Genomic DNA, 14,555 nt, shown 5'->3' on the forward strand with positions numbered 1-14,555 from the left:
ACCAATTTTCCCCTGCAACCGCTGCAACCGTGTCTGCCTGTCCCGCATCGGACTTGTCAGCCACAAACGAGCCTGCAGCTGACGTGGACTTTTTACCCCCTCCATAAATCTTCGTCCGCGAAGCCAAGCCAAAGAAGAAGAATATAAAAAATTAAAGTTAGTAACATTATCTATCAAAAATTCTTAAACAATAATCAATTCTTAAAAAAAATTGTAGCATGAAAAAAAAGATGAAAAAAAACTTTCTCTATAGAGATAAACCTTCACCAAATATCAACTAACTTCACATCTATCATCATATTAGTCACATAAACCACCATCTTAAAACAAAATTCAAACCTCATTAAGTATTGTACAATTCAATTTTAGTACTCTTCCACCATTTTTCCCTTTTACTCTTGAATAGTTATCCAATAAAAGCTCCAATACCACATTTAAATATCCCCAATCATTACGTTAAAATTCAGATATCCAAATAATAAAAACACATCTACAACGAAATCTATATCTTCAACAAATGGACCATAAACCACAAACAAAATTCAAGCCTCATTAAGAATTGTACAATTCAATTTATAACTTTATTCCCTTCGTTCTATAACTAAAATAGCAAAATAATATACACCAGAATTACCACTCCTTTCACCTTAAAGTTAAAGAAAAAATATAAAAAAACTTATCCATCCCATTCACATTTAAATTTCAGATATTTCTTATCTACTCAATAAACTTTACAAAAAAAAACCACATCAATTTTTAATTTTTTAAACAATCAAATACTTTCTTATGCTTTTTTTTAAATATTTAAACAAAAAAAAACCCTTCACTCTTTAATCTAATAATACAAAAAAAAATGAAAAAAAATGGGTAGGAGATTAAAAATACCCCCTCCCGTCTAAACCGCGCAATGCGGTAACTCATAACATAACAATTACAGCACGGAAACAGGCCATTAGGCCCTTCTAGTCCGTACCGAACCAAACACCCCTTTCTAGTCCCACCTCCCTGCACAATGCCCATAACCCTCCATCTTCTTCTCATCCATATACCTGTCCAACCTTTTCTTAAATAATACAATTGACTCCACCGCCACTATTTCTCCCAGAAGATCATTCAACTCCCAAAAAAAAATGGGTGTGAGATAACTCACACGTAGCAGATGACTTTCAGGAAATAGTGCCTATCCAGTTCTCTCCCCCAACTCTCACTTCATCTTAAACTAACATCATCATTATTTAATATCCCCTTTTTTTAAAAAAGAACATTAGAAAAAAAAAGGACAACTCTTCTTTTAATCAGCTCCAACTGCCGAGTCACCATTACAACCATTCCTTCTTGGAGCACAGCTCTTTTCTTCCATCTCTTGTCTCCTTAGAGATCGTGGCGGACTATGTCTCTGTTGAAACTGAGTAATTGGCAGCTCTTGAGCAAATGCTATAGCTTCCTTTGGAGAATCAAAGAACTTTGGTTGGCAACCATCTTGAAAAACCTTCAAAACAGCTGGATATCTAAAGGTTGCCTTGTAACTTTTCTTCCACAACAACTCTTTAGCAGGATTGAATTCCCGTCGTTGGAACATAACTTCTTGACTCAAATCCGCATAGAAGAAAACTCAATTATTTTGAATCATCAAGGGTGATTTTCTCTGTTGTGCATTTCTAATAGCCACTCGTAAAATTATTTCTCTGTCGTAATAATTCAAGCAACGAACCAAAACAGGTCTTGGACTTTGACCTGAAATAGGTCTTCTACGCAAGGCTCTGTGAGCACGTTCCAGTATTATACCTTCCGGGAAATGTTCTTGACCCAGCACTTGCGGAATCCATTCAGTAAAAAATTTTCTTGGGTCTGGTCCCTCCATACCTTCCGGCAAACCAATAATCTTTATATTGTTCCGTCTGGATTGGTTTTCCAAATAATCAATCTTTTTCACCAAATTTTTATTTTGAGTTTGTAAGTCTTCGACCATTTTGGTCACATCAAAAACTTGATCCCGTATTTCGTCTATATCTTCTTCACACGAATTAAATTTATCTCTCACTTCAAGCTTAAAAGCTCCAAACTCAGCCATCTATTGAGAATGTATTTTCACCAAAGTATTAAACCTAGTACCAAGTTCAGTCATAATCTTGGATAATCCCTGCATTGTATAAGATAATTTAGATTCAAGATTCACAAAAATCTTTTCAATTGGAAGAGATTTTGGTTCAACAGATTCCTGCTTCTTCTCCAAAGGATCTTCTATTCCTTCCTTCATTCTGGTTGCCTTCCTTGTAGTATGACTGCGTGTGGAAATCCCAGCCACAGCCTCTCCAGCAATGACTGGAGGACGCTGGCCGGGGTTTTCCCCAGTCCATAATGTATTAAATTCTCCCAGTACATCAAGTTATATAGGTTCTTGTATCTCAAGAGATGCAGTTTGCAGCGCCACCTCTACAGTTGACAAATGCCTTTGAGTAACTCTTTGTTCTAAAGGCTGTTTGGCGCCCTCTTTAGGGGGCTCTACCAATGTAACATAGAGCTCTACATCCGAACACTGTACCTCTCTCCTGGGATCCATTTCACGCTGAGTCCCGGTGTCTTTCCTGTAGGTAGGCTCCAAAACTTGAACTTTTGGAAAATGTAGTTTTTTGATGATCTGTTGTCGTTTTTGTTTTGCTCTTTTCCACCAATTGTACCATCATAAGTTAAATTAACAGCAATGAAATTATCTAAACTTTTAAAGAATTTTAACGGGCATTTCTAGACAAAACAATAAGATAGAGTCAGGAGAGGACTGGAAGGCACATCTGATCCTTACGCCATCTTGCCACACCCCCTGTCCCTTAACTCTTATCTTATGTCCTCTTGTTTCAATCTCTCCTACTCTTAACGGAAATAGTCTATCCACATCCACTCTGTCTATCCCTTTCATAATCTTAAATACCTCTATCAAATCCCCTCTCAACCTTCTACGCTCCAAAGAATAAAGACCTAATCTGCCCAATCTCTCCCTGTACTCTAGATGCTTAAACCCAGGTAACATTCTAGTAAATCTTCTCTGCACTCTCTCAACTCTGTTTATATCTTTCTTATAATTAGGCGACCAGAACTGCACACAGAACTCTAAATTAGGCCGCACCAATGCCTTATACAATCTCAACATCACTTCCCAACTCTTATATTCCATGCAATGATTGATAAAGGCCAGCATACTAAAAGCCTTCTTCACCACCCTATTCACGTGAGTTTCTACCTTCAGGGAACGATGTACCGTTACTCCTAAATCTTTCTGCTCTTCTGTATTCATCAATGCTCTCTTATTTACTACGTATGTCCTGTTCTGATTCTTCTTACCAAAATGAAGCACCTCACACTTATCAGCATTAAATTCCATCTGCCATTTTTCAGCCCACTTTTCTAAGCAGCCCAAATCCCTCTGCAATCCTTGAAAACCTTCTTCATTATCCACTATTCCGCCTATCTTAGTATCGTCTGCATATTTACTAATCCAATTCACCACCCCATCATCTAGATCATTAATGTATATAACGAACAACAATAGGCCCAATACAGATCCCTGAGGCACACCACTGGTCACCGGCCCCCAACCTGACAGACAATTATCCACTACCACTCTCTAGCCTCTCCCTTTCAGCCAATGTTCAATCCATTTGACTATCTCAAAATTTATACCTAAAGACTGCACCTTCCTAACTAACCTTCCATGTGGTACCTTATCGAAGGCCTTACTGAAGTCCATATAGACAACATCCACCGCGCTACCCTCATCCACATTCCTAGTCACCTCTTCAAAAAATTCAATCAAATTGGTCAAACAGGACCTTCCGCCCACAAATCCGTGTTGAGTGCTCCTGATCAGACCCTGTCTATCCAGATATTTATAAGTACTATCTCTAAGAACTTTCTCCATTAATTTACCTACCGCAGACGTCAAACTTACAGGCCTATAGTTGCCAGGCTTCCTCCTTGAACCCTTTTTAAATAACGGAAGCACATGCACAATACGCCAATCCTCCGGCACTATCCCCATCTCTAATGACATTTGGAAAATTACCGTCAGAGCCTCTGCTATTTCCTCCTTTACTTCTCTCAATGTCCTGGGGAAGATCCCGTCTGGTCCCGGAGACTTATCCACCTTTATATTCCTCAAAAGCCCTAACACTACATCTTTCATAATCACTATATTCTCCATATTTACCCAATTTGCTTTTTTTATCTCACATATCCCAATATCCTTCTCCTTGGTGAATACCGAAGAAAAGAAACTGTTCAATATCTCCATTTCTCTAGGCTCCACACACAGTTTTCTGCTCTGATTCTCTAAGGGACCAATTTTGTCTCTCGCTTTCCTTTTACCATTAACATATTTGTAGAACCCTTTTGGATTAATTTTCACCCTGCTTGCTATAGTCTCCTCGTACCTTCTTTTAGCTTTCCTAATTCCTCTCTTAAGATTCCTCTTACATTCAATGTATTTTTCAAACATCTCCTTAATTCCATGCTTCTTATACCTAATGTACGCCTCCCTTTTTCTTCGATCCAAGTTTCCAATATTCCTTGAAAACCACGGCTCTCTCCAACCTTTTGCCCCTCTTTTTAACCTAACAGGAACATAAAGCTTTTGCACTCTCAAAATCTGATCTTTGAAAGACTTCCATCTCTCTACTACATCCTGCCTATAAAACAAATTGTCCCAATGCACACCCTGTAAGTCCTTTCGCATCTCCTCAAATCTAGCTTTTCCCCAATCAAAAACCTCAACCCTTGGCCCTGACTTATCTCTTTCCATAATGACATTGAAGCTGATGGCATTATGATCACTGGACCCGAAGTGCTCGCCAACACTAACCTCCGTCACTTGACCCATCCCATTTGCCAACAGTAGATCTAACACTGCTCCTTCTCTGGTCGGCACCTCTACATATTGTTGTAAAAAACTATCTTGCACACATTTCACAAACTCTAACCCATCCAGCCCTTTCACAGAATGTGTTTCCCAATCTATATGTGGAAAATTAAAATCTCCCATAATTACAACCCTGTGCTTATCACAAATATCCACTATCTCCCTACAGATTTGCTCCTCTAGGTCTCGGTCCCCTCCTGGTGGTCTATAATACACCCCTACAAGTGTAACCTCTCCTTTCCCACTCCTCAGTTCCACCCAAATAGCCTCCGTGGACAAGCCCTCTAATCTATCCTGCCTAGGCACCGCTGTAATATTCTCCCTGACAAGCAATGCAACCCCACCTCCTCTTGCCCCTCCGACTCTATCACACCTAAATCAATGAAACCCAGGGATATTCAGCTGCCAATCACATCCCTCCTGCAACCATGTCTCACTAATCGCTACCACATCATACTTCCAAGTTTCAATCCACACCTTCAGCTCATCCACCCTTTTTACAATACTCCTGGCATTAAAATATATGAATTTCAGAGATTTCCCAATTCTTAATCCCTGTTTTCCCTCATCTTTAATAACAACATTATTTCCTTTTCCTGCCAATTGCCCTTCACCTTCTTCCAGAGCATTTCCTTTCTCTATCACCTTCCCATCCATATTCAAATACTTACTACAAACTTTCTTTGTTTGCATTCTAACCTTCTCCTTACTGCTCTGTACTATTTTGCTCCCTCCCCCCAACCATTCTAGTTTAAAGGATCCTGAGTAGCCCTAGCAAATACCCCTGCCAGGATTCTGGTGCCCCTGGGATTTAAGTGTAACCCGTCCTTACTGTGCAGGTCACATCTTCCCCAAAAAAGGTCCCAGTGATCCAGAAACTTGAAACCCTGCCCCTTACTCCACCCCTTCAGCCACGTGTTAATCCTCCACCTCATTCTATTTCTATTCTCACTGTCATGTGGCACAGGGAGTAATCCAGAGATTACCCCCTTTACGCTCCTTCTTTTTAACTCCCTACCTAACTGCCTGTACTCACTTTTTAGGACCTCTTCTCTATTCCTCCCTATGTCATTGGTACTTACATGTACCACGACCTCTGGCTCCTGTCCCTCCCACTTTAGGATATCCGGGACACGAGCAGCAATATCCCGAACCCTGGCACCAGGGAGGCAAACCACCATCTGGTTCTCCTTGCTGTGTCCACAGAATCCCCTATCTGTACAAAATAGTATGAACAAAATATAGACAGGCTCCCGCCAAAAAAAATTAGTCCATGGGATCTAAGAATAGGGTTAGGGTTAGCGCCAGCAACCTGGGTTTGAATCTGGCTATGTCTGTATGGAGTTTGTACGTTCTCCCTATGTCTGCGTGGGTTTACTCCAGGGGCTCTGGTTTCCTCCCTCTAATCAAAAATATATATAGGGGGGGGGGGGTTATAGGTTATTTGAGTGTAATTGGGCAGCACGAACAGGCCTTTGCCATGCTGTATGTCTAAATTAAAATGAAAGAATTAGAGAAACAACTTGGTTGGAATAATTGTAATTAACCTGCAAAATGAATACAGCCAATAGGCTGGTTGAAGGGAACGGGTTCCCTGATGTAATTTCGCCTGCGTCCACAGAACGCCTTCTGGTTCTGCCTGGGATGGTGCACTCTCTTCCTCATCCCCAGCATCATCTTCGCAGTGAAGACCGCAAAGCACTACCGATCGATCAAGGATGCAGCCAACAGGTAAACCCAATCATAGTTTGGAGCAGTGCCTCGCGGAAGGTCCCCTCCCCATCTTTCAGCTAGGCTGGTGCAGTTTTTAAACCATGCTCCCTTGCCTTTAAGGTTCAAGGTTCCATTTTTTTGTCACACAATAATACAGGGGCGGCCAAACCATGGCTCTTTGACATGAATGTGCGGCTCACAGAAATATGCGGGCTTCTGAATTAGTAGAGTGTTAGTGTGATCCAGGCTGCCCACCTATTCAAAATCCTGTCCACTCTCCCATCTGAGCTCCCGACGCCCCAACCACCCGCCCAACCAGCTTCCGACACCCCAACCGCCAGCCCATCTGAGTTTCCGACACCCCAACGACCTGTCCATCCCAGCTTCCAACACCCCAACCGCCTGCCCATCCGAGCTTCCAACACCCCAACCGCTAGCCCATCAAGCTGCTGATGCCCCAACCACCTGCCCATCTGAGCTTTCGATGCTCCAGCCACCTGCCCATCTGAGCTTCCAACACCCCAACCACCTGCCCATCCGAGCTTCTGACACCCCAACTGCCCACCCATCCATGCTTCGGACTCCCCAACCACTCACCTACCTGAATTCCTGACATCCTGGCCACCCGCCCTTCCTAGCTCCTGCAGCTCCAAACGCCATCTATTGCCTTTGCCATCATTTCTTCTCTCCTCTTCTCATTTGATGATAAGACATTTTTATGAACCTAACAAGAGCCGCATTGTAATAATCAGAATGTCAAAAAAGTACTTATTGTGCTTTTTTTTCTCTGTTTACAGTCCTGAGCTTTCAGAAATGATGCAATTTAAATTTCCTCGAGTTGAAAGTACATATACTTCCCCACCGTAAGTACAATTCATTCTGTCTTATATTGTGACCTCTGTCTGTGGAGTAAGGTAGTGAGGTTCATCCAGAGCATTGGCTCTGTTGCTAACCAATGTTGGGGCAGTGAAGTACAGCCATGTTCTCCACTTTGCTCTTCCATTATCCATCTCTTACCTGATCATTTCATTTTTCCCATCCACTCCCTCCCTCTTGCCTGTTCACTTCCTCTCTCTTGCTCGTACACTCCCTCCCTCTTGCCCGTCCACTCCCTCCCTCTTGCCCGTCCACTCCCTCCCTCTTGCCCGTCCACTCCCTCCCTCTTGCCCGTCCACTCCCTCCCTCTTGCCCGTCCACTCCCTCCCTCTTGCCCGTCCACTCCCTCCCTCTTGCCCGTCCACTCCCTCCCTCTTGCCCGTCCACTCCCTCCCTCTTGCCCGTCCACTCCCTCCCTCTTGCCCGTCCACTCCCTCCCTCTTGCCCGTCCACTCCCTCCCTCTTGCCCGTCCACTCCCTCCCTCTTGCCCGTCCACTCCCTCCCTCTTGCCCGTCCACTCCCTCCCTCTTGCCCGTCCACTCCCTCCCTCTTGCCCGTCCACTCCCTCCCTCTTGCCCGTCCACTCCCTCCCTCTTGCCCGTCCACTCCCTCCCTCTTGCCCGTCCACTCCCTCCCTCTTGCCCATCCACTCCCTCCCTCTTGCCCGTCCACTTCCTCCCTCTTGCCCATAAACTCATTCCCATCCACTTCCTCCCTCGTTCCCATCCACTTCCTCTCTCGTTCCCATCCACTTCCTCCCTCGTTCCCATCCATTTCCTCCCTCGTTCCCATCCACTTCCTCCCTCGTTCCCATCCACTTCCTCCCTCGTTCCCATCCACTTCCTCCCTCGTTCCCATCCACTTCCTCTTTCCCATCCACTTCCTCCCTCTTTCCCATCCACTTCCTCCCTCTTTCCCATCCACTTCCTCCCTCTTTCCCATCCACTTCCTCCCTCTTTCCCATCCACTTCCTCCCTCTTTCCCATCCACTCACTTCTCTTTCCCATCCACTTCCTCCCTCTTGCCCGTCCACTCACTTCTCTTTCCCATCCACTTCCTCCCTCTTGCCCATCCACTTCCTCCCACTTGCCCATCCACTTCCTCCCTCTTTCCCATCCACTTCCTCCCTCTTTCCCATCCACTTCCTCCCTCTTTCCCATCCACTTCCTCCCTCTTTCCCATCCACTTCCTCCCTCTTTCCCATCCACTTCCTCCCTCTTTCCCATCCACTTCCTCCCTCTTACTGTCCACTTCCTCCCTCTTACTGTCCACTTCCTGCTGCTTCACCTTCCTGTTTTGTGACCATTGCTGTCAAATGCCCAGTGAACAGACAAGGAGAAAGTGACTGTCACATCTTCAAAACTGTGTCTGCAGATTCTGGTTGGGCTTTTGGGATGGCCAGAGAAGGCAGACTGTACTCTGGGTAGCAAACTCCTAGCCCAGTGTAACGCAAACTTAATTTAGTGCGAAGAATATTAAGCAACCTGATTCTAATTGCTTCCACACAGCTTATTCCACCATTAATGGGCATAATAGCCTTTCTCTAAGGATAGAGAAAGAAGAAAATTCCACTGTGAGGCCTGGCAGAATGTAATGGTGTCAAATGTGGAGTCAGTCTGTACCTATGAAGTATTTCACAGCAAAGCAGCAGGTGGTGCCGCTGTCTCACGGTGACAAAGCGCCAGTTTCAATCCTAGCCTCGGGCTCTGTCTATGTGCAGTTTGCACATTCTCCGTGGCTGAAACAGTTTCTCTCAGCTGCTCTGGCTTCCGCTGACATGCCAAAAATGTACTAATTGACCACCGTGAATTGGCCCTAATGCCTGTGTGAGGAATAGATTCAAGGGATCATCGATGGGAATGTCGATAGAGATATACAAAATTAGGGGGATAGACAGAGTGAATGGAAGGAGGCTGGGAAACGTCTTCACACAGAGAGTGGAGGGAGTGTGGAATGATCTGCCAGCTGAGGCGCTGAACTCGGGCTCAATTTTCACATTTAAAAAAAAGAATTGGACAGGTACGTGGATGGGAAAGGTACTGTAAGATAGGAGCTGGAGTTGGCCATCCGGCCCGTTGAGCCTGCTCCACCATTCAATGAGATCACGGCTGATTTGAATGATCAGCTCATCTCCACCGATCTGCCTTCTGCCCATATCCCTTAATTCCCCTACTATGTAAAAATCTCTCCAACCTTGTCTTAAATATATTTACAGATGTCGCCTCAGTAAATGGGCAGAGAATTCCATAGATTTGTCATCCATTGGGGAAAAGCAGCTCCTCCTCATCTCCATCCTAAATATACTACCCTGAATCTTGGACTATGTCCCCTCGTTTTCATCTTGCCTACCAGTGGAAAAACCCCATCTGTATGTTATCTATTCCTTTCACAATTTTATACATTCTGTAAGATCATCTCTCATTCTTTTTTTTAAATTGTACCAAGTACAGTTCCAATCTCTCCTCATAGGCTAACCCTTCATCCCTGGTATCGACCTGGTGAACCCCCTCTGCACCGCCTCCAAAGCTAGTGCGTCCTTCCTCAAGAAAGGAGACCAGAATTGCATGCAGTGCCCCAGATGTGGCCTCACCAGGACCTCATACAGTTGCAGTAGAACCTCCTTGCTCCTAAATTCCATCCCTCTGGCAATGAAGGCCAACGTTCCATTTGCCTTCTCGATAGCCCACTGCACCTGCAAACCAACCTACTGCGATTCATGCACAAGTTCTCCCAAGTCCTTCTGCATGGCCACGTGCTGCAATCACTTGTCATTCAAGCAATAATCTGATTTTCCATTAATCCTTCCAAAGCAGATAACCTCACATTTGCCAACATTGCCCTCCATCTGCCAGACCCTTGCCCACTCACTTAACCTATCTATATCTCTCTGCAGACTCTCCGCATCCTCTGCACAATCTGGACCAGGTGCAGGTCAGTGGGACCAGGCAGAATAATAGTTCAGCACAGACATGATGGACTGAAGGGCCAATTTCCAGGGGGGGTGGGGGGGGGGGGGGGAATGAATTTGGATGAGCACCGGATGGTATATGCTTGCACGTTGGTGTGGATGCGACGGGCCTCATTTCACTCTCTGTCCCCTTTCTCTAAATGCAGCCCCAGGGTGTCGACTGCTCCAGCTCATTGACTCTTCGCCGGAATCTGAGCACTAACCTTTCACCAATGATGCACTGCCCTCCCGCCAGAGATTCATTTGTGAATGTGCTTTCTCTACTGTTTCCAAGCCGGTTTACTGCCTCTGTCTCAAACTAACCACGTATGATGTCCTAGCACATATGGAATCTCCTTGTCTAGGGAGCATTGATATGTGGGTACAAATACCTCCTTAGCATCATAGTCAAACAGCTCAGAAACAGGCACTTTGTTCCTCTATGTCCATGGAACCCCCTCCACAAGTCCCATTTATCCACACGTTCAGTGCCTTGGTGATACAAGACTCATTCAGATACTTTGCTGACTTGAGAGTTGCTTGCTCCATCACCCCCTCAGGGCAAAAAGGCCTTTTTATAGTGGGGGTAAAGAAGCAAGTGCAAAGGGGGATATCCTCCACCTTTCCATCTCTTCTCTTACCTTCTTGAAAGCTCGGAGGGTGGATTCACCAGGCAAATTCTGATCCGTCTGGGGGAGGGGGGCGTACGCTTAGAGGTGGAGTGACTCTCTCCACCTCCCCCTTAAAGGCAATGCTGCTGAAAAAGGAGCGGGCTGAAACCGTTGCGATGATGCCATCAGCCCACAACACAGGAACGCGAATTTTAAAGCACTCATTGCGTTATTATTCACATGAAATACATCATTACTCTGTTCATGTTAGTGATGGCTAAAGCCTTTTGTTCTTTCGGGTGGGTGGGAATGCCTCTATTAATTTTTCACTCACTGGCGTGTATGGATGACATCACGCTGATGGGTGGTACTACAGCACCATTTGCCCCATCTCCCTCAGCTCCGGAAGATGGCTCCAGACATTGCTCTATGAAGGCAACACTGGATAGGCCTTGAAGGTCTTCCCCATAAAAAGGTAAATCCACCCTTTTTATTTGTCGTGCCAGCTTTAAAGATGCGCTGCACCATAAAAAGGCCTATTCCGACCCAGATTCTGATCACCCTCCGGGTCTAGGGGAAAAAGCTAACCCCTCTACACCTCCTACCTCTCACCTTGGATCTGTGCCCCCCTCGTTTTATTCACCTCACCAAGGGAGAAAAGATTTTACAGTTAGTGCAACACTATTGCAGCGCCAGAGGCCAGGGTTCGAATCTGGCGCTGTGCGTAAGGAGTTTGTACGTTCTCCCCGTGTCCGCGTGGGGTTTCCTCCTGCGGCTCTGATTTCCTCCCGCCCTTTAAAACGTGCGGGGATTGTAGGTTAATTTTGTGTGCAATTGGGCAGCATGGGTTTAAATGGCCGAAATCAGCTTCTACTGTGCTGTAATTAAAATGTTCAAAATTTAAGATTCTCACCACCCACTCAATAAAGATCCCTCATAATTTTGGACATTTCCATCACGTCACCCCTCCATCTTCTCCCCACAGAGAAACAAAGCACAGCTTTGATTCAGCTTGTATCACGGTACATGGTTTAAACAAAGGCTTTACTTGTTGGCCCCTCCTTAAAATTTGGGATTTGCTCTGAAAGTCCTAGGAATCCCATCGAGACTTGGAAATTTCTGTCTTGTGATTCCCAGTGAAGTCCATGCACTGCTCTCACTATGTCCGGTTCCCATCGCTCGATCAGAACTGTTGCCAAATACCTCGTGTCCCACTGCCACGTTCCTGTTAGTTCATGGGAACATCTGTCAGGTTCCTGAAGATCCCTGCTGAAATTTGGGAACCTCTTCCCCATTTCCAGGATGCCATTGATATTTGTAAAATTCCATCACTGTCAAGCAACACTGGGGAATCCCACGGCTGTTTGGGGATTACTGTGTTAGTTCCACGTAAATTTCTCTCAGGTTACTGGGTTCTTGTCACAGCCCAGCTTTGCCAATGCGATTTGGGATTTACTGCCCTACTCCTAAGTTTGGATACTGTTGTTAGCTGGAAATTGATTGCCATCAATAAAAGAAGCTTGGCTGATTTTTCTGTTCTGTTTACCTGTCTTCTACCTGTAGGTGTTACTAGACACACAGTTCTATGAACCGGCATTGCCAGCGGGTATAGACGTGATTTACGGAATGCCATTTCCTGGAAGTGTTTGTTTGGGAACCATTCTTCGGAATTTTTTCCTGACTGGCTGGGATTTGTTCGCACTTGAGTCCACTCTATTGACCACTCAATTTCCTATAATCCCTGCTGGAACATTCCATTCCAACCTGCGTATGCCAGTCTCTCTGACAGGGCACTGGATCTCCCATCATTCCCATCCTATCCTCCAGCTCCTTCTCTCTCCTCGGAACTATTTCATTGTTCGCGAACGGGGAATGGCGGTTCACCCTGGGACCACACCACAAACACGGAGGAGAGAATTCAGGGATAGAGGAAGATACCACAATGATTCTGCAGAAATCGTGGTGGAAGTAAAAACAATGCTGGAGAATCCAGTGAACTTTTCACAGCAAAGATAAAGATAGACCCCTTTCACACTTGCATCCCACTAAATTGGCCATTCAGAGTCCTGGGATAGGAATGGGGATTTGGCTTTTCACACTTGACCGCTCCTAACTGGGACTCTCCATGCATCCACACTTGTAAGAAGACATCCCTGGGGTTAGGACAGTCCTACCTTCTACTGGTGACATCATGACTCATTGAGCGATAGTGGACCTTCCCTAAATCCTGATCAATGTATTATGATCTTATATTTGAACAAAATTAATCATGCCTAATTATAACATAATTAAGCTTTATGTACAACGCAGTATGAGCCCTTCAGCTCCTGTAGTTGTGCTGACCTATATTCACCTTTATAAGGGACCATGGAAAAGAGAAAGCAACAAATAGTAATAGTGGACAATTTAAACAGGGTGGGAAAGTTTGTAGCAGTATCGCGTACAATTTAAACAGGGTGGGAAAGTTGGTAGCAGTATCGCGTACAATTTAAACAGGGTGGGAAAGTTGGTAGCAGTATCGCGTACAATTTAAATAGGGTGGGAAAGTTGGTAGCAGTATCGCGTACAATTTAAACAGGGTGGGAAAGTTGGTAGCAGTATCGCGTACAATTTAAACAGGGTGGGAAAGTTGGTAGCAGTATCGCGTACAATTTAAACAGGGTGGGAAAATTGGTAGCAGTATCGCGTACAATTTAAACGGTGGGAAAGTTGGTAGCAGTATCGCGTACAATTTAAACAGGGTGGGAAAGTTGGTAGCAGTATCGTGTACAATTTAAACAGGGTGGGAAAGTTGGTAGCAGTATCGCGTACAATTTAAACAGGGTGGGAAAGTTCGTAGCAGTATCGCGTACAATTTAAACAGGGTGGGAAAGTTGGTAGCAGTATCGCGTACAATTTAAACAGGGTGGGAATGTTGGTAGCAGTATCGCGTACAATTTAAACAGGGTGGGAAAGTTGGTAGCAGTATCGCGTACAATTTAAACAGGGTGGGAAAGTTGGTAGCAGTATCGCGTACAATTTAAACAGGGTGGGAAAGTTGGTAGCAGTATCGCGTACAATTTAAACAGGGTGGGAAAGTTGGTAGCAGTATCGCGTACAATTTAAACAGGGTGGGAAAGTTGGTAGCAGTATCGCGTACAATTTAAACAGGGTGGGAAAGTTGGTAGCAGTATCGCGTACAATTTAAACAGGGTGGGAAAGTTGGTAGCAGTATCGCGTACAATTTAAACAGGGTGGGAAAGTTGGTAGCAGTATCGCGTACAATTTAAACAGGGTGGGAAAGTTGGTAGCAGTATCGCGTACAATTTAAACAGGGTGGGAAAGTTGGTAGCAGTATCGCGTACAATTTAAACAGGGTGGGAAAGTTGGTAGCAGTATCGCGTACAATTTAAACAGGGTGGGAAAGTTGGTAGCAGTATCGCGTACAATTTAAACAGGGTGGGAAAGTTGGTAGCAGTATCGCGTACAATTTAAACAGGGTGGGAAAGTTGGTAGCAG

At 44.8% G+C, this 14,555-nt stretch overlaps 1 protein-coding gene across 3 annotated transcripts in view; it reads left to right on the top strand.

Annotated features, from left to right (window-relative positions):
* Nucleotides 1-12,585, top strand: part of LOC138753979 (prominin-2-like) — a 95,289-nt gene extending 82,704 nt beyond the window's left edge. For 2 of the 3 annotated variants that reach the window (XM_069917648.1, XM_069917646.1), the window contains 3 exons: nt 6,531-6,640; nt 7,420-7,485; nt 10,393-10,489. In XM_069917648.1, the coding sequence (XP_069773749.1) occupies nt 6,531-6,640; nt 7,420-7,485; nt 10,393-10,453 (237 nt within the window). In that variant the 3' untranslated portion in view covers nt 10,454-10,489. Of the gene's footprint in view, nt 1-6,530; nt 6,641-7,419; nt 7,486-10,392; nt 10,490-10,613 lie in introns of those variants that run through there. The other variant, XM_069917647.1, reaches the window with a different exon arrangement.
* The last annotated feature ends 1,970 nt before the right edge of the window (nt 12,586-14,555 follow it).

The sequence above is a fragment of the Narcine bancroftii genome, chromosome 2 (assembly GCF_036971445.1).
Source record: "Narcine bancroftii isolate sNarBan1 chromosome 2, sNarBan1.hap1, whole genome shotgun sequence".
Taxonomy (NCBI): domain Eukaryota; kingdom Metazoa; phylum Chordata; class Chondrichthyes; order Torpediniformes; family Narcinidae; genus Narcine; species Narcine bancroftii.